The 21,592-nt window shown below is 36.6% G+C and overlaps 1 protein-coding gene across 5 annotated transcripts in view; it reads left to right on the top strand.

The window, feature by feature from the left end:
- APBA2 (amyloid beta precursor protein binding family A member 2) overlaps nt 1-21,592 on the top strand; it is a 431,382-nt gene that overhangs the window by 302,948 nt on the left and 106,842 nt on the right. For 3 of the 5 annotated variants that reach the window (XM_063449151.1, XM_063449148.1, XM_063449147.1), the window contains 2 exons: nt 11,481-11,626; nt 15,873-15,908. In XM_063449151.1, coding sequence (XP_063305221.1) covers nt 11,481-11,626; nt 15,873-15,908 — 182 coding nt within the window. The remainder of the gene's footprint in view (nt 1-11,480; nt 11,627-15,872; nt 15,909-21,592) is intronic. The other 2 variants (XM_063449150.1, XM_063449149.1) reach the window with 1 other exon arrangement.

Below are 21,592 nucleotides of genomic sequence, written 5' to 3'. Positions count from 1 at the left end.
CTAAAATGAAAGGACTATCTGGAACTAAAGTTAGAATATTGATAATATCACACAAGAAAAGCACAAAGAACACATCACATTATGTACTGTCCTATTGTATGTGATACAGTGTTATTCCCTTTCTATCCAGATGGTGACTTCATCCAAAAGATGTAGTGTGCATATTTGAGATGTCTAGTTCATAGCAAACTGAAATTCTTAGTCAGGCATATACAATGGGATAAAATACAATGCATAAATAAAGGTTCTTCACTAAATTTTAACAAATTGAAGGAACACTATAGTCACCTAAATTACTTTGGCTAAATAAAGCAGTTTTAGTGTATAGATCATTCCCCTGCAATTTCACTGCTCATTTCACTGTCATTTAGGAGTGAAATCACTTTGTTTCTGTTTATGCAGCCCTAGCCACACCTCTCCTGGCTATGATTGACAGAGCCTGCATGAAAAAAAAAAAAACTGGTTTCACTTTCAAACAGGTGTAATTTACCTTAAATAATTGTATCTCAATCTCTAAATTGAACTTTAATCACATACAGGAGGCTCTTGCAGGATCTAGCAAGCTATTAACATAGCAGTGGATAAGAAATTCTTAATTAAACAGAACTTGCAATAAAGAAAGCCTAAATAGGGCTCTCTTTACAGGAAGTGTTTATGGAAGGCTGTGCAAGCCACATGCAGGGAGGTGTGACTAGGGTTCATAAACAAAGGGATTTAACTCCTAAATGGCAGAGGATTGAGCAGTGAGGCTGCAGGGGCATGTTCTATACACCAAAACTGCTTCATTAAGCTAAAGTTGTTCAGGTGACTATAGTGTCCCTTTAATCTGAATGACAAACTGGAGGCCAAAATAACTGATAGTTGCAGTTTGGCTGTTAGCCTCCATTTTGCCTTTCAGATTTAACTGATTGCAATTTAGACTTTTAAAAGTAGAGGATACCGCACTCTCCTGGCTCCCAATGTGCAACCTGCCCTGAGGTCGGCCAAGCCACACTTCCAGATATGAGAAAAAAGCAATGGTCCAGGCACTCAAGGTAAAAGCCAAAGTAGCAGTTTTATTGGAGCAAGAAGCTGCAACGTTTCGACCCAACTGGAAGGAGGGCAGTAGGGCAGGTACTTCTCCCAAGACTGCTACAGTCAGTAGAACAAGCTACTGAGTATTAATAGCAGCCACAATGGCTGTCAGGAGACAATTATTGTGTCTGCTGTTCTTCCTTATTCTTGATTGCCTTCCTAGGTGAGCTACCAAATAGAGTCTAGGACTACCCCTCTGATTTCATCCAAAGGTCTGGGGATAGGAAGTAGAATGTATGCTGGAGGGGAAAATGCTAGGGAGTCCCCTGGATACCTGTAAAATGAATTTAATAGCCCTTCTGTACAACATAAATGAGACGGAGGTGTGGCTGGAGAACATAAACAAACACAGAGAGAGGAATACAAATGCACTGAATATAAAGATTGGAAGAAAAAAGAAAGATAAAGACTGTCAAAGGGAGAAACTAGAGTGGAAACACATTGTTAAAGAGATTGGAGAGGGATATGAGATATGCATGGGTTCAGCAAAGTTGACTAAGGCAGTAAATGTTAATAAACTGACCCTGACCCTGGCTTGTTAACTCTTTTCCAGTTCAGTCGGCAGATGGTTGGGCATGAATGAGAATTTAGATTTCGATGTACCGATAGTAAGTCTAGGCAATGTTATCAAGTAAGCACGTGTTTTTCAAATAAAGCATCTTTGCAGTAAATTTCTAATAAAGTAAAATTTGAATGTTTATAACAGAGCTTTATAACAGTAAAACCCACACTGCACAGTCGGAGTGTTTCAGAGCTCCTCAGCGTACATTAATACTTAGAGTTATGTGCTGTGGAATTTGAGAAATCCAGACAAATAGAACTCCCACTAATGTGCACTAAGCTATAAATTGCACTGCAGTGTGTGATGTGTTTCAATTCAATGTATCAGATAACTCAACAGCAGTAATGTGCAATGTGTATCACAGAGCTCCAAAAGTAAAACTAATCACAATATCTGCAGGAGGATGAGAGAGGACAGCAGGAGAGAAGTCCTAGGTATTATTAAGAGAGTGATCTGGATACACAAGTTGAAGAAAGAATGGGAGATCGAGATGATGTTACTAGGGAACATAAGGGAGTGATAGATGAGAGTGTTACTGGGCAATTAGCATTTTGTTTGACACCATGTGGTGTGCAAGTCACAAGATGTAATGTGACAGTGCCACTGCCAAAATGTGGCACTAACTTTACCCACGCTCACAGACATCTTCCTCACATTTAACATTAATGTCTTAAGAGCAAATATCATCATGACAATGTGTTCTTAAGTATCTTATTTAAAAAAATGGAATGACTCTTTCAATTGCTTACGTTAGAGCCATTTTGAGATGCCAAATCTAAACAAGTCAATCATCCCATTTTGGCCTTGGCTACAGAGGGACATTAATATGGTAACAGCATATTGAAGTAATTACCATATTTTTTCATGTATAATACACCCCTATTTTATTTAGCCCAAAATTAAGAAATAAATATTTTAAACATAAAATAGGACAACTTTGATGTTTTAGAGGTGACTTCTGAGAAGAACACACTTCTGATTCTCATGCCTCCCCTGTGCTATGGTACTCTTTGAAGTAATGGCTCCATAATGTATGCTGGAAGACTACAGCTTTTACACTGCTGCTGTGATAGCTGCTGGTGATAGCAATGATAGCAGCTGGTGTGAGGGCTTGCTGGGACATCACAGCAGTATTCCCTCTGCTCCCTGATCCCCATCCACCCCTTCCCCACCCCATAAATATAAATCAGAAAGCAAGACCTACCTGAGGTGGAGCATACCTTAATATGGCTGCTCCTTTTAGGGTGTGTCATGTCTCTGGAGCTCCGTTGGTGGTAAGTGTTCATGTCTGCTGCCGCTCCTACGCATATAGGGACCTCCTTCTCCTTGCCACAGCATTCAGAAGTGGATCTGCGGGAAGGAGGCCAGGTATGTGTGTGGCCCGTGGCACACTGAAATGTGTCAGGCGCCATCTTAGGCCCTGTACACAAGTGTTCTTTTTAACCCCTACAGTGACATACCGTGTATAAGATGACCCCCAATTTATGACAATTTTATTTTAGAAAAAACAGTCTTATACACGGAAAAATACGGTAATCCTTAAAGGGTTAAAGTATGGCATGAAAGAAAGGAAATTAGCAGATTCTATTCTGTTCTTTCTATCACAGTTCACAATTGACAAGCAGAAGAAAACTAGGATATTAGCTCACATCCCATCACTGTCTGCCTGGATCCACAAGTATTAGAAAGACGAAAGAGCAAGATATTACATTAAAGTAAAATTGTGTGCTTCTCTATCTTGAGTGGGTGCTGGGCAGCGTATTAACATTTTGATGCTTGACTCCATATTAAAATTCTAGAGAATGTAGATGGGGAGCTTGTGGGGGGAGAGCAAGCAAGGTACACTATTTGAGAATATGTGAAAAATTTAGAGTTCCATTAGGGGAAGTTAAAAATGGAGCTCAACCATTATAGGTGAGGAAGGAGACCCTACCTTTAATTGGTCTAAGGATATGCATAAAAACAAGAAATATAATAAAAATAAACAAAAGGGAGATAGACTAAACGGTGATAAGGGGGTAGGCTGGTCTAGAGTAATCTAGATTCCAGGAGGTGGGAGAACAGAGAAGGGACAACAGGTGACTCCTAATTTAGTATAATAATGGAGTTATAAAGTCCCCCAAAAAAACCCTATAGCATCTGACTAAATGGGTAGGTAGGTATAGAAAAGAGGTAAAAGGGGAATACTGAGTTGGAGGTAATATGAAAAAAATAAACCTCTGTAAAGCGCAAAATAACGAAGTAGTCTCTCCCTTGGGTTACCTCGGCACCGTAAATTTAGCAGTCACAAATTGTGCCTTCTCTGCTACCCCACCTCCTGGAATCTAAATTACTTTAGACCAGCCTACCCCATAATCACCATTTAGTCTATCTCCCTTTTGTTTATTTTTATTGTATTGCTTGTTTTAATGTATATCCTTAGATCACTTAAAGGTGGGGTCTCCTCCTCTCTTCTATGCTGGTTAAGCTCCGTTTTTAGTTTCTCCTAGTGGGACTCTAAATTTTTAGAAATGCGTCCATTATTTATACGTTTCCCCCATTTGTGTCCAAACACCAGGAAATAATATTTAAGCATACTCTTCTGATGTCATTCAGGAGCATGGGCAAAATGATTTCATATACTCTTTTTCAAAATCTCATTGAGGATATGAAATCGGCTGAAGAAACTTTTTCTATTTAATTTACTTTGTGGTTTGACATCTCAGTGACCTCACGCAAAAAAAAACAAAAAACAAAACAAAACAAAGCGCCACTGTATGCTGTTTTATAATAGAAAATAAAAATAGATCTAGGGGACAAGATGACAAGATGGCAAGTCTACTATTTTAATGTCATTTGATGTAGCTAATGCATGTTGCTCTTTTTGTCCCTGTGTATGCAGTCAGCATACATTTTTTTTAAATGCTATAGATGACCTTTCAAAATCTGATTAACAAAATCCGTTTTTTTGCACGGATGACGTTAGGTCATACTTTAATAACTACACAAAGTGAATTTGTCAATCATCTTCTGTAAAAAAAATGAACATATTATACAAATGAAACAATACGTTTTGTATTCACTAGATATTTAATTGTGGTGAATGGACAAGGGAAATGCAAATTTATACCAAAATATAAAAAAACAAAAACATTTTTTAAATGTTTGTTGGCAGTTAATAATAAATAAGAAATCAAACATAATTGGGAGAGTTGGAGTATTTGTTGTAACCTTATTTTTATATATTCTGAGGTTTTTTTTTCAGCCCTGTTTTATAACCCCTTTTATTGATACTATCAAACTTTTTTCACAATAACTCTTATCTTAAAATAATGGCCTGATTATTAAAATCCTAATTTTATTGCATATAGAAGGCTCATATTACGCTATAACTTTCTTATACTGCTTACAGTAGCATCAAAATTAAACATCAACCAAACTTGAACAAAAGTATAATACAATAATATAACAATACAAATGTAATGAAACATGCTCTTGAAATTGAAGCTTAGCATCAGCCAATCATATTGCATCATTCCTTCCTGGATTTACTTAGATATTGAGCTATCTTTGGTTAAAGTTCCCGGGTCATACAGGCTTTTAGAGCAATATTTGGTTTTGGGCACTAAGGCCTTCATTTATTTCTTGCTGTTCTATCCATTGGCTTTCTAGTCCATTTTTCAATGAATTTTGCCACATGAGGAATTGGCAACAACCAGGGATGTTTTATACCTTTCAGATTGAAAAGTGGAATTCCTAGTTCATCTAATAATATGAAGAATCATTTGATGTTCATAGTATTTTGTTATTCGAAGTGTTCTCAATATAGTCATTAACATCAGATAAATCTGAATTGTTATAATTTATTTCCACCAAATCATCTTTTTCAAAATCCTCTCTATCTGAGGTACATTAAGAATCAGGGTTTTATCTTCTTGATTGTTTTCTGTTTATCTCAATATCCTCTTTATTAGCGGTTTTATTGGGTGGTCATACATCCCACCAGTCATTATTGTCTCCATGAGGTGTTAAATTTGTCTTGGTCCAAATTTTCTCGTTTCGATTTTTTGTTACTTTTGTTAAGACTGTCAATATGTTTACATTTTTCTGTAGCATTTTTTGGTATATTATCTGAATTTTCAGTAACTTTATTTGTACGTGAACAAAAGGAATCAGAGGAGACATGGCTCTTTAAGGTCATATCACTCAATCTAGATTGATTGAATGCCATGTTTTAAGACTTTTTCAGATTGTCTTGCATACTGGACATTTCTTCTTTTTTTTTTTAAATGCCTTTTTGTATTGTCTCATTGACAGTCTCATCCAAGATTACTTGGATTTGTTATTCTGGTAAATCCTCTATTGGGTTGGTTTTATCACAATGTTCGTTAATACAGCTTATGTTTGAAAAGTCTTTCTCAGTCATGTTGAAATATATATAGACAAATATGAGTTTAAGGGCATAGATGAGCTTGTATGATCAGCTGAGAGTAATCCTTCCAGTTTAAATCACTGATGCAGCAAACAGGTGATCCAAAACTCTGAAGCTGCCCTAACAATCCATGTGCATCTTTTAAGGTGAAAGGACTGGGTATCTCAACAAAGGGGGAGATAGTTGTAAATGGAGAATAGAGTCGATAAATGTAAGGTTATTTATATTTTAGAGACCCATCTTAATTTAATCCTTTGAATTTATATTTTGTTCACAATCCACAGGTTCTTATATTTTTTAATTATTTCCTGTAGTATTTTATATTTTACAATGTTTTATTTTTCATGAATGTTGGTCTCGTCGATTGGAAAACCCTTTTGCCTCTCCCTTTTTTTTAAATTCTGGAACACATCCCCTTGTTTATTTCTAAAGTTAAAAGTACAATAAAAATAATTTGAAAAGAATCATTGCAATCGCATTGAATTCCAGCTTGGGCTCCAACAAGATGGCCATCCGTAACCGATCTCGCTCCTGCTGGGGGAAAAGACTGTTAAAATAAATGGTTAGTATGTTAGAAATAGCCTCAATTATCCCTAAATATATAATTAATACAGTGAGGGTGTAAAATCTTCTTCTTCTTCTTCTTACTTTCTTCCGTTGATTGATATACACGTCTTTTGAATATATAATCTTGGGTCAAAGGTTCGCAACATTAATATAACTCTATATTAATGAAAAGTACTAATACGCAATCTGACTTACTGTTTCTTCAGGTTTATTCTTAGTTACTGGTACATAATAAAACAACAAAGGATGTTACAGGATAATGGATGTTCAACAGCATATGGTAATTGCTGGACTCCTGAAGGGAGAGTTACATCGTTGTACAGGAAAGAGAGCCAAGATCCCCAACTTACATTCCAGAGTTCTCAGACAAAGAAAGCCTTGTGACTTATACCATCTGTTACTTATGTCAATGGTGGATATTGTTTTGGTGTCAAGATGTACTAAGCAAACTACTTTAGAATATCCCCTAAGCAATACTGACAAGCAGAAGATTAGAAACCTTTTGTGGTGGTATTACTGTACGGGGGGTCTTCTGCTATCTGGCTGCACACCTTTTTTGCTTGCTGTAAATGTTGTGCAGCAAGATTTAACTAAATCCTGGGGAGGACTTATCGCTCATTCATTTTAATGCATTAAAATAATATGCAATTCGACATGTAAAAAAAATAAAAATAAAAAGCATACTCATAATTGAAATTCTGGCATTTGTTACAAATACCAAGACTTAAAGCATCACTATAGGGTCACTAAAACAAACATGTATTCCTGACCACATAGTACTAAACCCACCCTTGCCTCTTCTTATAAAAGTTTAAAACTCACCTTATTTCCAGCGCTGCATGGGTCCGCTAGTGCTGGCTCCGCCCCCTTTGTGACATCTTCAAAATGGCCGATTTGTAGCCAATGGAAAGCATTGGATTGGCTAAAATCGGCACAGGGCGAGACCAAATGCCGGTTTGGCCAATCAGGACCCCCTTTGTGACATCATCAAAATGGCCGATTTGTAGCCAATCCAATGCTTTCCCATAGGGAGACCATTGGATTGGCTACAATTGGCACAGGGGTGGGGCCAAATGCCGCTTTGGCCAATCAGGACCCCCTCATAGAAATGCATTGAATCAATGCATTTCTATGAGGAAAGTTCAGCGTGGGGATGCTGAACGGAAGGGCTGCCGACTGTGCAGCCCTGGGCCAGGAAGCCCCTCCAGTAGCCATCTAAGGAGTGGCTACTTGGAGGTGTCCCTAAAGGTAATGTAAACACTGCCCTTTCTCTGAAAAGGCAGTGTTTACATGAAAATGTCTGAAGGGAACTATTCTTCTCACCAGAACAACTACATTAAGCTGTAGTTGTTCTGGTGACTATAGTGTCCCTTTAAGCTCTTCTCCATTGAGTTCTTACAAACCCAAGAAGAGACTGTCTATAGCATTACTAAGCTTATAACAAAAGCAGTTCTTAATAAGAACAGCGGGGCTCTCCATGGGTTATTGATAAATGAAGGAATACCTAAGGGTATAGTGATTAAACCTAGTGCCTACTGTAAACCAATTTAAGAAGCTCTTTTCCAGCTTATTATTTATTTTATTAAGAGTAAAGCAAACAACAGTCGGTTTCATGTTTGTTAAATTTCATGTGATTCCTACTCTATAGTAACAGAAGAACATGCTTCCTTACCAAGGAACCAACACACCAGATTGAATGCCTATTGTTAAAGGGGAAATACAATGTATCTGAAAATGATTTGATTGAATAAAACATCAATTTATAACTTGTATAACTTGCTTCCACTTTTTTTAAATCTGATGCTGTTTTCCTTTAAATATATATTCAACATTTAACAATTTATTTCACAATCCAGTTTGGTCCCGGCAGAGCTAGTGCATACATTGAAATGGGAGAGGAGAAACAGTCATTTCATGTCTCCCTCAAAGCCGACTGTCGGGGAGCAAAGTTCAGAGCTTCTAACAAAGTTTGAATGGGACCCAATATGGAGGCATTCATTTTCAGGATTTAGAGAAATAAATATGTTTATTTTTTAAGAACTTAGTTATGAAATACAGGGGAAAAAATAAGCATATTATTAAAAATTCTGGGAAGCGACAGTTTTCTTTTAAGTAGTATCAAGTCAAAGAATACAAAAAAAAAAACCATTGTGCTTTTGAAGTATTAAGCTCTATTTGCATAGGCTTTTGCATAAGCAATAAATAAAGTCAAACACATGTACAAACTCATACTGCAGGTTCTGCGAATACGGGATATCTGATCCTCAGCCCGTAGAACTGTTTAATATGAATCAGTGGCCAGAAGGTTTCAATACTGTAATCTCTCTGCAGTTCTGACATTTTTTTTTTATATTGGTAAAATCCTTTGAAATGTATGACTCACCTGTAAGTATTAATGCAACAGATTTGTTGGACAGCTCAGACAAACTGTGCAGAGTTTTGTCTGGGAGTTGATATCAAAGGTTTGCTTTAATAACCTTCTACGGAAACATTTGTTGCATGCCATTTACGTTTTTCTTTTCATCCTGACGAAATTCTATTTTGACCAAAAGAAAAAATAAAATATACCTAGACACATGCATTTTTATTTTGACCAAAACTATGAATTAAACAAAGGTCTTAGTTGCTCATTCTTCCCTGGAAATCATTTCAGTCCAGGTCTATTTTCAATTATACTGCAAATTGGCATTAAAGCGGCTCTGTCACCCCTTACTTACCCTTCTCCAATTTTTTCCTGTTCTCTTCTTCTTTCACGCTCTGTTCTTCATAAGATATAAGACAAAGTAAGGACTACTTTGCATTTTTCCTACACCTGACAAATCTTGACAAAGGGCGGAGCTTAAGAAAGCTACTCTTCTTTTGTCAAGTACAATTTTCCCATTTTTGCGAGCTTCCCTATCTTCAATTGTAAGCGTTGCGCATACCGTGCTTGTGTGCCAGTAACTTGAAGATGGAGGTGCCATAAAAAGGGATCTGGTGCCATAAATAATCGTTAGTATAAAGATGGTTAAGGGGCCAATGTAAAAAATATACATATTGAAGGAAACTTGGAACTAGTAGATTTGGGGATGAAAAATAGGGTACAGGGCATGAAATATCCACTTTAGGTTATGCTTAGAGTACATTTTCTATGTACAGCTGAAATTTCAAATGACAAACAGTGTACAAGTATTGTATATAAAGATGCTCATGGATCGATTAGTTTAAATTCCCTCTTTCTACTGCTAATACCTCTCCCTATACAACCAAGCATTCTGCTAGCATTTCCTGCTGCTCTATTACATTTTCTGCCTAACTTTAAGTCATTAGAAATAATCACCACACCATGGCAATTATTCATTGCAAATGAGCCCTTTTTATAGTTTGGCTCTTTAAGTGATGGCCACATCCCCCAAAATGTCTGAATTCAAACGTTTCGGCAGGCCGTGACGTCATCGACGTCATGACGTCGGCGCTCATGTGCTGTGTCATAAAAAGGGGCGGAGCTACCGTGGCCGGCGTCTGAACAGCCGAGATGAGAGAAGAGAATGTGAGGAGTGTCCCTATCATGTGGGAGAAGACCCACAGGCTGGATCCCTGCCTGGACAGTACTACAGATACCCTGGCAATAGGCTTTTAAAGCACAGAGTAATGAGTATTTTACAGGGGCATTATTTTCATCACAACTTACACAGGCAAATATAACATTGCTTCATACGTGTGTGTTAGAGATGCATTTTACAGGTATTTGATTAGTATGTTTTGTATGAAATTGTTTTATATTTTTTTTTTCGTTATGCATTAAATAGATACAGAGTTGGTCAAAAATAGCAACAAACTCAGCTCTGGGGTTAAACTGTTCTCTGAAACTATCAAACGGTTTGAAACAAAAATGCCTCACACTGTAAAACAAAATTCACTTTCTAAATCTTGATTACTGAAACATGTCACTTTCAATCATAGATACTTTGAAACCATAATTCTTCTCTGACCCCAAATATCCCATAACCCTAAACATTCTGTAACCCTAAGCACTAAAAAAAATAAATAAAAAAAATCCCCCTAAGCCTTAACATCATTAACCCCACCTTTAGTGCACCCTATTGAACGGGCTATTTTTAATGATTATATAATAATTATGTTCTCATACAAATTAAAAATCTTTACAACATGGCCAAATTAAATTGTGATATTTAAACGTGCCTTTTTAAAAACAAAATAGCGACATCAGAGTTTATTTACTACATATCAAACAATAGAGTATTAAATACCAAATACAAAAATTTAGGCTGAAATAGCCCAGCTCTGACAATAGCTGATTTGAATTTTTTTTTTCAATTACCGGTAGCTGTTTTTGTCTAAATTTTACCTAAATGCATTTGATTTTTTACATTTATTAATGAATGAATTAATAAACCTCATTGTGTTATAATCTGCATTCTTCATGATTGCAGTAATTTTGTTATAATTCTTTATACAGAGTTAACTATTTTTTTTTATTTTGTTTTTTATTTATTTTATAAAATACAAACAGTGTGTGCTTTTTTAAAATCTACATAAATAGATAAATATCAATTTGTGCACATAGAAAAGTAAATTTGACAGACTTTATACAGAGTTAACTATTTTCAGTTCATATAATTATAGAAAATTATAAACGACCCTTTTAAAACCAGTATGCAAAATATATTCACATCATTCCAGTTAACCATTGACCGAAATGTTCATTTCTTTGATATATTTTTCTCAATCTACACTAATGTGACCACATATATGCATTTGTTATTAATTGAGGAATTTGATCACCATCAGATTTATACTGAAAATGAATTACTGATCAGTCATTCTCTTGATCTCTAATACAATATTGACTTATGTCTTGTCTAGTTCCGGGGCCATGCGAACCTGAAGATCTCATTGATGGAATCATCTTTGCTGCAAATTTTTTGGGTTCCACACAGCTCTTGTCTGAACGCAATCCATCTAAAAATATCCGGATGATGCAGGCACAGGAAGCTGTTAGCCGTGTAAAGGTAAGAAGGGGTTGGACCAGACCCCACAATAAATGTAATTATTTAGTTTCGTTCTTCAATTAAATTGTCATACTCACCACGAAAGTTATACTATGCATTGGCATTTGTTTTCTCCAAAAAAAAAAAGATTGGTCCATATAACAACTTATTTATGTAAAAATGCACTTATTTTGTAAACCTCTGTTTATGAGAACATTATGCTAAAACTTTGAATGACAAAGTAAAGGAAAATATATGGTAACGGTGCCAAAACTTTTAATTAAAGAACTATGTTGTTCACCACTAGTCGAGCATCTCTATCAAATCACACGTGCAAATAAAAACTGTGATTAGTGAATTATATTTTTTCATTGGAGAGAGCAAAAATATAAAAAAACAGGGTGCAGGAACATACAGCAGCAGCAGCTTAATAGCTTGCCCCTTGGTGGTCCCCGCTCAGATAGGAAGCTGGTCTTATGCCAATTCAAAGAAAAACAAGTTCATTTGCATATCAGACTGATCACACACTTAAGGCTGGTCCTGATCCGAAATTATTATTTCGGCATTGTTAGACTCTGTCAGTGAAATATAGCCAATACCTCTCTACACATAGTGAGCAAGAGGTCCACATCTGGATTACCTTTCACACTGGGGAGAGCAAATAAAAAAAATACACTATGCAAGTGAATACTGTAAACGGATAACAACTTTAAGTAGCTTGCCCTCTGATGGGTCCCCTCTTAGAGCTGGTTTTAGCTCATCTTGTGCATTCTAGAGAGAACCTAGACCATTTGCAAATCAGACTGGTACCACCCAAAAGAGCTCTCTCTGCATGAGAGATACAGCAACTCAAGGCAATCGTTTTGGCCTTGTTAGACCTTGTCAGTAAAGTACAGCTGATACCCACATGATAGCACAGCGAGCAAGGGCTCCACATTTGGATTACCCATTAAACTTGTGGAGATCTGAGCAGGGACCCGACGAAGAGTAAGCTGTTCGAGCTGTTGAATGTTTTCATCATTTTCTAGCACCCTTTTATTTGGCTTTCCCCATTTTTTTCATTGGTTATTTATCAAACATTTAAACTAACAAAAACCTGTATTTTAACAGCCTTGAGGATTTGTTTTAGTAACATTTTTCCCACCATTCAATCTGATACTGTTTTACATAAAATAGTATATATTACACATACCTAAAACACAGATACTTAGATGTTATACAACCCCAATTTGCATGATGCCTGGTGAAATTTGTTGTTCTTAAACATTGTCGAAGCTACCTCTGAGCACCCCGGGTCTATGGAAACACAAAAAAAGAATCCCATGCTTGTATACAGTCTACTGTATATGAACTGGTAACAGTGTGACTTTAACTGCAGGCTATTAACCACAGATTAAGATATATTCACATTAAATTTAAAATTGTTTATTGAGTTATTTTCAACATGAAAAGGTCCTACCCTTTGTTCACTCAAACAGCCTGAACTCTATTATTGAAACCCAAAGAGGTGTCAGGAGGCATGGAATCCAGCCCTTGGGATGTTTATAAATATTATGATCACCATAGAGATCTCAACATGAGTAATCAACGGGTCTCCATGGAAGATTTACTAAGCTAGAAACAATCTGCACCAATTAATATGCTTCTTTCCAAAGAAAGCTTCCTTCTTATTATGACTTTATTCATAGAATTTCTCATTCCCATTTAATGCACATTTCCTTTGTTTCACTTCTCCTTATGTTTCATATCCCTTCTTATTTTCTTTGTTCGTGACTATCTGTAATTGTTCTTTAATATTTAATGTTCTCCAGCAGCTTCTGTTCCAGCAATATTAGGCTCATGTATTGTAATTATTGCTATTACTATCATTTATTTATAATGTATCAACACATTATGCAGCTTTGCATGTTGGAAAAATAAATCAAAGTTATATAAGCTGAAAAGGCAAAGCAATGCCCTGAAAGTAATAATAAGAGGTGCCCGATCTGCAGAGATTACAGCTTAAATCATAGGTAGGCAACCTTCAGCCTTCCAGGTTTTGTGGACTACATCTACCATAATGCTTTGCTAGTATTACGGTTGTAAGAGCATAATGGAAAATGAAGTCCGTTGCATCTGGGATGCCAAATGTCAAGTAGCCCTGTTATAGAAGGACATAAAATAACACAAATATCCCATGCATGTAGAGAGCAATTCCTCGAGAGCAATAAGGTGGCAGACAATTTTGGGTATTATAGATCAATGATATTAACAGAGCCACAGATAGACACGCTGTTCAAAAACATCAGACATGAAGCAAGTGTCGTCACTTTCCTGTTAAAGTTGAAATGGCCAATCAAATTCAAATGACGAATAACCCTAAAGAGAATGTGCCATTTGGAATGAGTCGCACCACTGATCCAGATAAACCGCCTTCAGCCTGATTGTAATTACTTGTGTCCTTCTATCTGTGCTTTTCTTATCTTGGATATATTAACTCCATTCTCCATTGTTCTACCTCTCACTGTGTCTCAGATCCGTATCTTTGGTGTTGCTTCATCCCAATCCTTTCTGTAGCTCATTTCACCAGAAGCTCAGCTCTCATTCTGCTCTTCACTGACGTAAACCATTAATTCAAAAAAGCTTTGCAAAAGTTTGGATTTGCTGAAGGTTATGATAGTTCAATGAAAATGTTCTTTATAGAACTTATAAACAAGTCTGTTCAGAAGCAACCAACAGGATACTTATCTCACAGTGGACCTGTCAGGACCAAATTGATGATACCACAGGAGATGGCTTGCAGAAATAAGTATATAAAATGTAATGAAACTCTAATCCGGCAAAGGACATCTTTCAGGTTTATGAGAAGGAGAGGTTTTTTTTTTAGTGCCTATGTCTCGAAGCCAAGGGGATTTTTTTCAGCTTTACTGAACACTAGTTTTCAGATAGAGTTATTGAGTTAAGGCTTAAGGGATAATTTAACGAAATTCAACTCAGTGTATTTATTATATGCTAGACTGCATATATTCCATACTGTTATACTGACCTTAGAACCCACCATCTTCGATACAGACTCTGCTTTTTAGTAAAGTTCAATAGGGTCTCACTGAGGACTAGGTAAAGAACTGCCCCTAATATGATCAAATAAATATTACACCCCTTCTCAATTTATTTACTACTGAATCTGACACTATGCCAACCCTCGGTGTAACTACTAAACCACATTTTCAGCTAGTCTTTAAAATTTGCGTTAACGTCGTAAAAAGGAGTGGTAGTAAATAATTGCCAGTTTTAAAGTGATTTAGGGCCTTTTACTGCGTTATGTTCATATATACAAAATTTCCAATCAAACATTGCAAGCAGAAGCAGCAGACAGACCCCTCCCAAACCAGGAAGTGGATCCACCAATCAGAAGCTTCCCATTATGATAAAAAAAAATCCATGTGCTCATATGAATGCCCACTGCCAAAGTTCTCTTCAGTGCCAAAAGAAAATGGATGCACCTTGGAAGGGCAAAGGATTTTATCTTCATTGGGAGAAGGGGCTGCATGGATCTAATGCATTATGCAGATTTTCTTTCCACAGACCCCAATTAATGGGGCTATGAAATAGTTAACCATTTTGCTGGGCAAAAATCTGAACAATTAACTTAATTTACTACTGGTTCTTGAATCTGTTCTAAATTATGAGCATGGCCAAATATTTAGGAATTAGGTATTTCTGTTCATATGGGGTTTATCTAGAAACTCTGCTCACTTGGTGGTTCATGAGAAATAAAAGTACTTGTTTTCGTGTTAATTTAATGAATTGTGATTTGAAAGCAAAATGAGCAAAACTTTAGACAAAAATAGCCAAGTTTGGAAATCTCCAATTTAGATTTATTCTTAATTTGGACTATTTTCCCTTAAATTTTGCGTATTAGGCTTTCTGGCCTTATAAGCCAATGTTTTCCCAAAAAATGTATGTTTTCTTTCTACTAGGCATGTATGTGCTATCGTGTAATATATATAATTCTCCTTTAGATTCCTAACAGTACTGTTAATTCTTCAGGGTTAATCTGTAGAATTGAAAATTACACGTGTAATGTCAAATCTATATAAAGATTATGTGGGATGACACAATTTGATATTTTTGACACATCTTTATTTAGCGGTATAACAGTCGTTCTGTATATGGTTTCCTTGTCATTTTCGAAGATTTGTATGTTAATAGTTTATGCTTTCTCTCTCTTTCTTTGTATCTTTTCACTCCTCTATATTGTCTTTGGTTCAATGTCCCGACTTCTCAGAGGATGCAGAAGGCTGCCAAAATCAAGAAAAAAGCGGTGTGTGGAATATTTCATTTTCACAATGAAATTCATTTTCACGCATTGTTTACTATTTCATTAAAATCATTTAACATCTTCCACACCCAACCATGTATATGTAGTACATGGTTAACGTCCATTTTCATGCTTCCGAAATCACAATCTACGCACAAAATCCCTTGTTTATCCCCCATTTAAATGCTAGCTAGTCAAACAGATTTCAATAAATTCTTTGCATTGTTAAAAATATCTTCTTTAAAAAATATTAGTGAAATAGTTAATGATAAAAGAAAAAAGTTCAAAGTAAACCTTTTTTTAAATAGATACATAGTAACATTTTAATAATGTTTCATCCTCCAAGCTATCTTAGTAACCGCCATAACTATGACTTAGCTAGAAGTAAAATCGGGCTAAACTTTTAAGGAATGGTATACTATTATATAAAAATCATACTATTACATTATATTTTATACTATGAAAATAAAAATTCAAAAGGGAAACTATTTTGTTTTAAACAATTTCACCATGCCAACTCACCCTTTTTTCTTAGTAAAAGTTGCCATATTTAGTATTTAGTGATCTTCAAAACAATATGTCTTGTTTGAAAACTGTGAGCCTTATTCCCTGAAGAGTGAGTTAATTATGATCTGATAACCAAAGAAAACAAAAATATATACAAATAATTGTGCAGTATGTTAAACACTGTGATTAAAAGTTTAGTGAGTTCACAATTATGTCTACACTCACATTTTTTAGAGCCTTTTCAAGTGAATTAGGCTCTAAACTTGTGCACGTCTGTGTCTTTAAAGGTAGATCACACGACCCCTCTCTCCAGGTTGGATGGTGTATTCTCCTCTTCACACGGTATATAAAAGACACAGAATTACCGAGCTAAGTGTAGCATCCTTTGTAGTTTTTGTGAGTTTAAAAAATGAGATTAAAATGCTCACCTTATTTAAAGCCTTTTGGTAACTGGCTCTAAGTATGCAGACCTAGTGTCAATTTGTGGGGTGACACTGCCCCTTCCCTGGAATCACTGGAGCTGGATACAGTTTGTAGTAAAAAATAGATGAATTTATTACAATATATAAATGATCAATATAAAAAACTTTCTAGAAAATAAAAAACAGATAAGAACAAATATATTATGAGTATTAGTGGTTTCCAATAAAAAATGTTAAGTCCACTTTAAAATATTTTTTATTGGAAACCACTAATACTCATAATATATTTGTTCTTATCTGTTTTTTATTTTCTAGAAAGTATTTTATATTGATTATTTATATATTGTAATAAATTCATCTATTTTTTACTACAAACTGTATCCAGCTCCAGTGATTCCAGGGAAGGGACAGTGTCACCCCACAAATTGACACTAGGTCTGCATACTTAGAGCCAGTTACCAAAAGGCTCTAAATAAGGTGAGCATTTTAATCTCATTTTTTAAACTCACAAAAACTACAAAGGATGCTACACTTAGCTCGGTAATTCTGTGTCTTTTATATATCGTGTGGAGAGGAGAATACACCATCCAACCTGGAGAGAGGGGTCGTGTGATCTACCTTTAAAGACACAGACGTGCACAAGTTTAGAGCCTAATTCACTTGAAAAGGCTCTAAAAAATGTGAGTGTAGACATAATTGTGAACTCACTAAACTTTTAATCACAGTGTTTAACATACTGCACAATTATTTGTATATATTTTTGTTTTCTTTTGTATATTCACTGCATTGGAGAACGTAAAGGGTACCTGGTTTTTAAACTACAGGTAATTTACTGTAATCTCACACCAAACACAGCGCTGCACTCTTAAAGGTAGAGGACCCAAGGGGTGGCAACACCAATTGGGCCTGAAACCTTTTTTGTATCTTGGTGATTATCTTTGTATGGTGGGCATTTGAGGAGTACCCACAGAGTGTTTTCAGCAGCTAGAATCTATTGTTTATACCTATTATTCAGCGCCATTTATTCCACACCACTTGTATAAAAATCCATGATCTGATAACCAATTTGCAAAAAAAAAACTAAAATATCCAGGTTGTTAAAATTGCTAGCACTGTTGAGCATCATTTCGAGGTTGAAATGCGATTATCTTTCACCAGTAAAGAGCTGATTTGATTGGAGTTGGGCTGAATTCTTGCTTTTGATTTTATTAAGCATCATTTCATTCTAAACCTTACTTGTTGATTCTTGTTGAGTCTCATCTTGCCACAACCCACTGAGGTGTATGCATTAGAGTGAGAATTTGCAGGAATTGCAAGTGAAATTTAAGGCAAAATAAATGAATGGGAAGTATAGCTAAGTGTGTTACAGCTCTCTCTTTTGGTCTCTTTAATCTCCCCACCAATGTTTGTCGTAGGGCCAGTTAAAGAGCAGGGCCGGGTGCAGTAGACCTACCAAGAGCCAGCTCTGCAGCTGATAAATAATATACAAGCCATGTAAAGCATAGGATTGAGACATTTAAATTACAGACTACAATCTGTTCCAGTAGGAGGCAAAATGCTAAATTAATTCACCTGCTTTGTAGGTTAAATTACATGTCTGTACTATATTTTTCCGCTGCCTCACCATGCAAACAGCCAGTAGGGAAGTTGTTAGTAATTAAATAAATAAATACAATGAAATAAAATGGATCAAAGGACCCCCTATTAATTAGAAGGGATCCATAAATATAATCCCTCCTAATCACTCTCACCATAGGCATGCGGTGAGAATGAATAAAGGAGAAGGTAAGTGACGCTCTATATTTAAAGTGGCTCTGTCGTCTCTAACTTACCTTTCTCCTATTGTTTCATTTTCTCTTCCTCTTTCAGAATCTGTTCTTCTTTTCTTCCATTCTGATCAAGTTCTCTGTAAAACATAAGGCAAACAAGGCACTCCATTTTTTTTATTTTTCCTATGCTTGGCAATTGACAAAAAACTTGACCAACTCCTCTTCCTTTGTCAAGATTGTCAAGTCTAGCAAAAATACATAGTCCCTACTTTGCCTTATTTTTATTTAAACAGAAAAAGATCAGGAATGAGGAAAAGATCATTCCGAAAGAGGCAGCGAAGAGGAAACAATAGGAGAAAGGTAAAGACAGAGCCACTTTTTGTCCATAATTTCCTTAGCAGTGAAAAGCCATGGCTGACGTCTATACAGTAACAACCAGAATGCCTCAAGCCACCTCAAAGTGTGCCATGGACACACTGACATCAGAACTGTAATAGGTTGAATTCAGTCCATAAAATGTGCTTTTAATATGTGTCAGCATTATAATTGGGATTCCCAGAAGTATGCGTATCTCTCTTGAAAGGCTGCAACTGCTGATTAAGGTAAAAATACAAAAAACTGTTAGCGTGCATTGGATACTTTCCTCTTATTGGAGTGTGACTTAGTCCAAAAAGTCTGGGATCCGCTGCAGTAATAAACACACTAAACATAATAAAACAGTTACTTATCCGTCTTCACAACCAGCTTATCTGCAGCTGTCCTTCATCAGATAAATGGTAGATGTTTTATTGAAGAAAACAAACTCCAGCTACAATGGTTACAGACTATTTAAAGGCAATTCAGATATCTATTTGCAGATGTCTACTTCATCGTTTAATTAATTACATAATTACACTAGATCCTCTCCACTGAATATTATAACTAGGGCACCCACCACCAATGCGTGGCAGCCGCGAGGAAGACATTAGGTCCTCCCATTTAATATCTTAATAGATATTACATACGTGCGTCCACCCATTGATTTTATTAAATATTCCCACTCACTGGCTATGGGTGGGGACTGCCTCCTTTAGTTACTTTGATCAGGCTGATATCGGGGCCTGAATGGCAAAATCCGGACATTGCATGAACAATGCCAGTATTTTGTAGTTGGAATGCCTCTGAAGGCAGCTGGATGGTTTTCCCCCATTTGATATGGAGACATTTTAACTTTTTTGAATTACCCCGTAAGAGTTGAAATTATGCCACTCAGAAGTTGAAGTGGTGTGGCACTCCTGGGAAAGAAGTATAGGAACCAATGAACCTCCTGGAACTCTGTGGTAGAGGCCAACAACCTCTCAATAGGTATAATATAAAGCAAAATCAACAGGTAGGATACAAAGGGCAATTTGTTTAGGCATTGAACACAACAAAATACAATGTTTCGGTGCAATGGCCTTAATCATGTATGGCTCTGTACACAGCTGCTTGTTTTTTCCACCTTCGGTATGGATCCATTTTTACTTTTGTGAATTAAGAGTTGAAATTATGTCACTGTTACCAGGGGTTATAATATAAAGCAAGCAAGTCTTTCATGCTCCTCTCAGGTTAAAGGTAAGAAGGGAGAGGGGATATCATGTTTTAGTTTTTTTGTTTTATAAATAATTAAAAATTTAAATAAACATATTCACGCACACAGTACACTCACACTAACAGCACGATTACAAACACACAGCATCCGCACACAGCACACACACACACACACACACACACACACACACACACACACACACACACACACAGCATCCTCACATACACAGCACACTCACACTAACAGCACCCTCACAAACACACACAGCACACTCACACTAACAGCACCCTCACAAACACACACAGCATACTCACACTAACAGCACCCTCACAAACACACACAGCATACTCACACTAACAGCACCCTCACAAACACACACAACATACTCACACTAACAGCACCCTCACAAACACACAGCACCCTCTCTCTCACACACACACACACACACACACAGCACACTCACACTAACAGCACACACATACACAGCACACAAACACACACGCAGCACACTCACACTAACAGCACACACAAACACACATACACACACATACACAGCACACACACACCACCCTCACACACACAGCACCCTCAGACACACAGCACCCAGCACCCTCACACACACAGCACACTCTCACACATAGCACACCATCACACACACACACACACACACACACACATATATAATATTTAACCCTCAGTGAGTTAACAGACAAAGACAATTAGAAACGTAGAATGTGATGGCAGATAAGAACACCTTTACACACACAGCACCCCTCTTACACACACACTGCACCCCTCACACACACACACTGCACCCCTCACACACATGCTGCACCCTTCACACATACACACAGCACACCCAACACACTGCGTCCCTCACACATACAATACATCCAAACATATATATATATATATATATATATTTATCCCAGTCTGGCCCTGAACGTATCCGCTTTGCCTCTGTACATGGACAGTTTTTTATAGCCATGTGTCCCATGTGCAGTGTTTCCTCATTATATCAGATGCTTCCTTTTCTATAATTTGCTTTTAAGTGCACAATAAGATATAAACTATAAATACGTCACCAGATTTCATCCGGCTTCCTACAGACTGTACACACATTACACTGGTTAGTTTGTTCCATTCCTGATCCCCACTGTGTTATTTAATTGCTGCAAATAATTCCAGCATTGCACTGTTACAGGTGGTGTCAGTCCATAATAAGGGTTTGAACCTTGTGGGCCAATAAAAGCATGAATCTGCTTCTAGGCAAAGAGTATATAATTATTAATTAACCCATAGCAGGGCTGCTATCATGGGCTTGCCCTGCTCAAGTCCTGCTATGGTGATTTGCAGTAATATAGCACTAAATTTACCATTGGTAAAACCACACAGCAGGTGCTTAGCTTTGTCAATTGC

This window comes from Pelobates fuscus, chromosome 3, assembly GCF_036172605.1.
Source record: "Pelobates fuscus isolate aPelFus1 chromosome 3, aPelFus1.pri, whole genome shotgun sequence".
NCBI lineage: Eukaryota > Metazoa > Chordata > Amphibia > Anura > Pelobatidae > Pelobates > Pelobates fuscus.
This window is presented reverse-complemented; position numbering and strand designations above follow the sequence as displayed.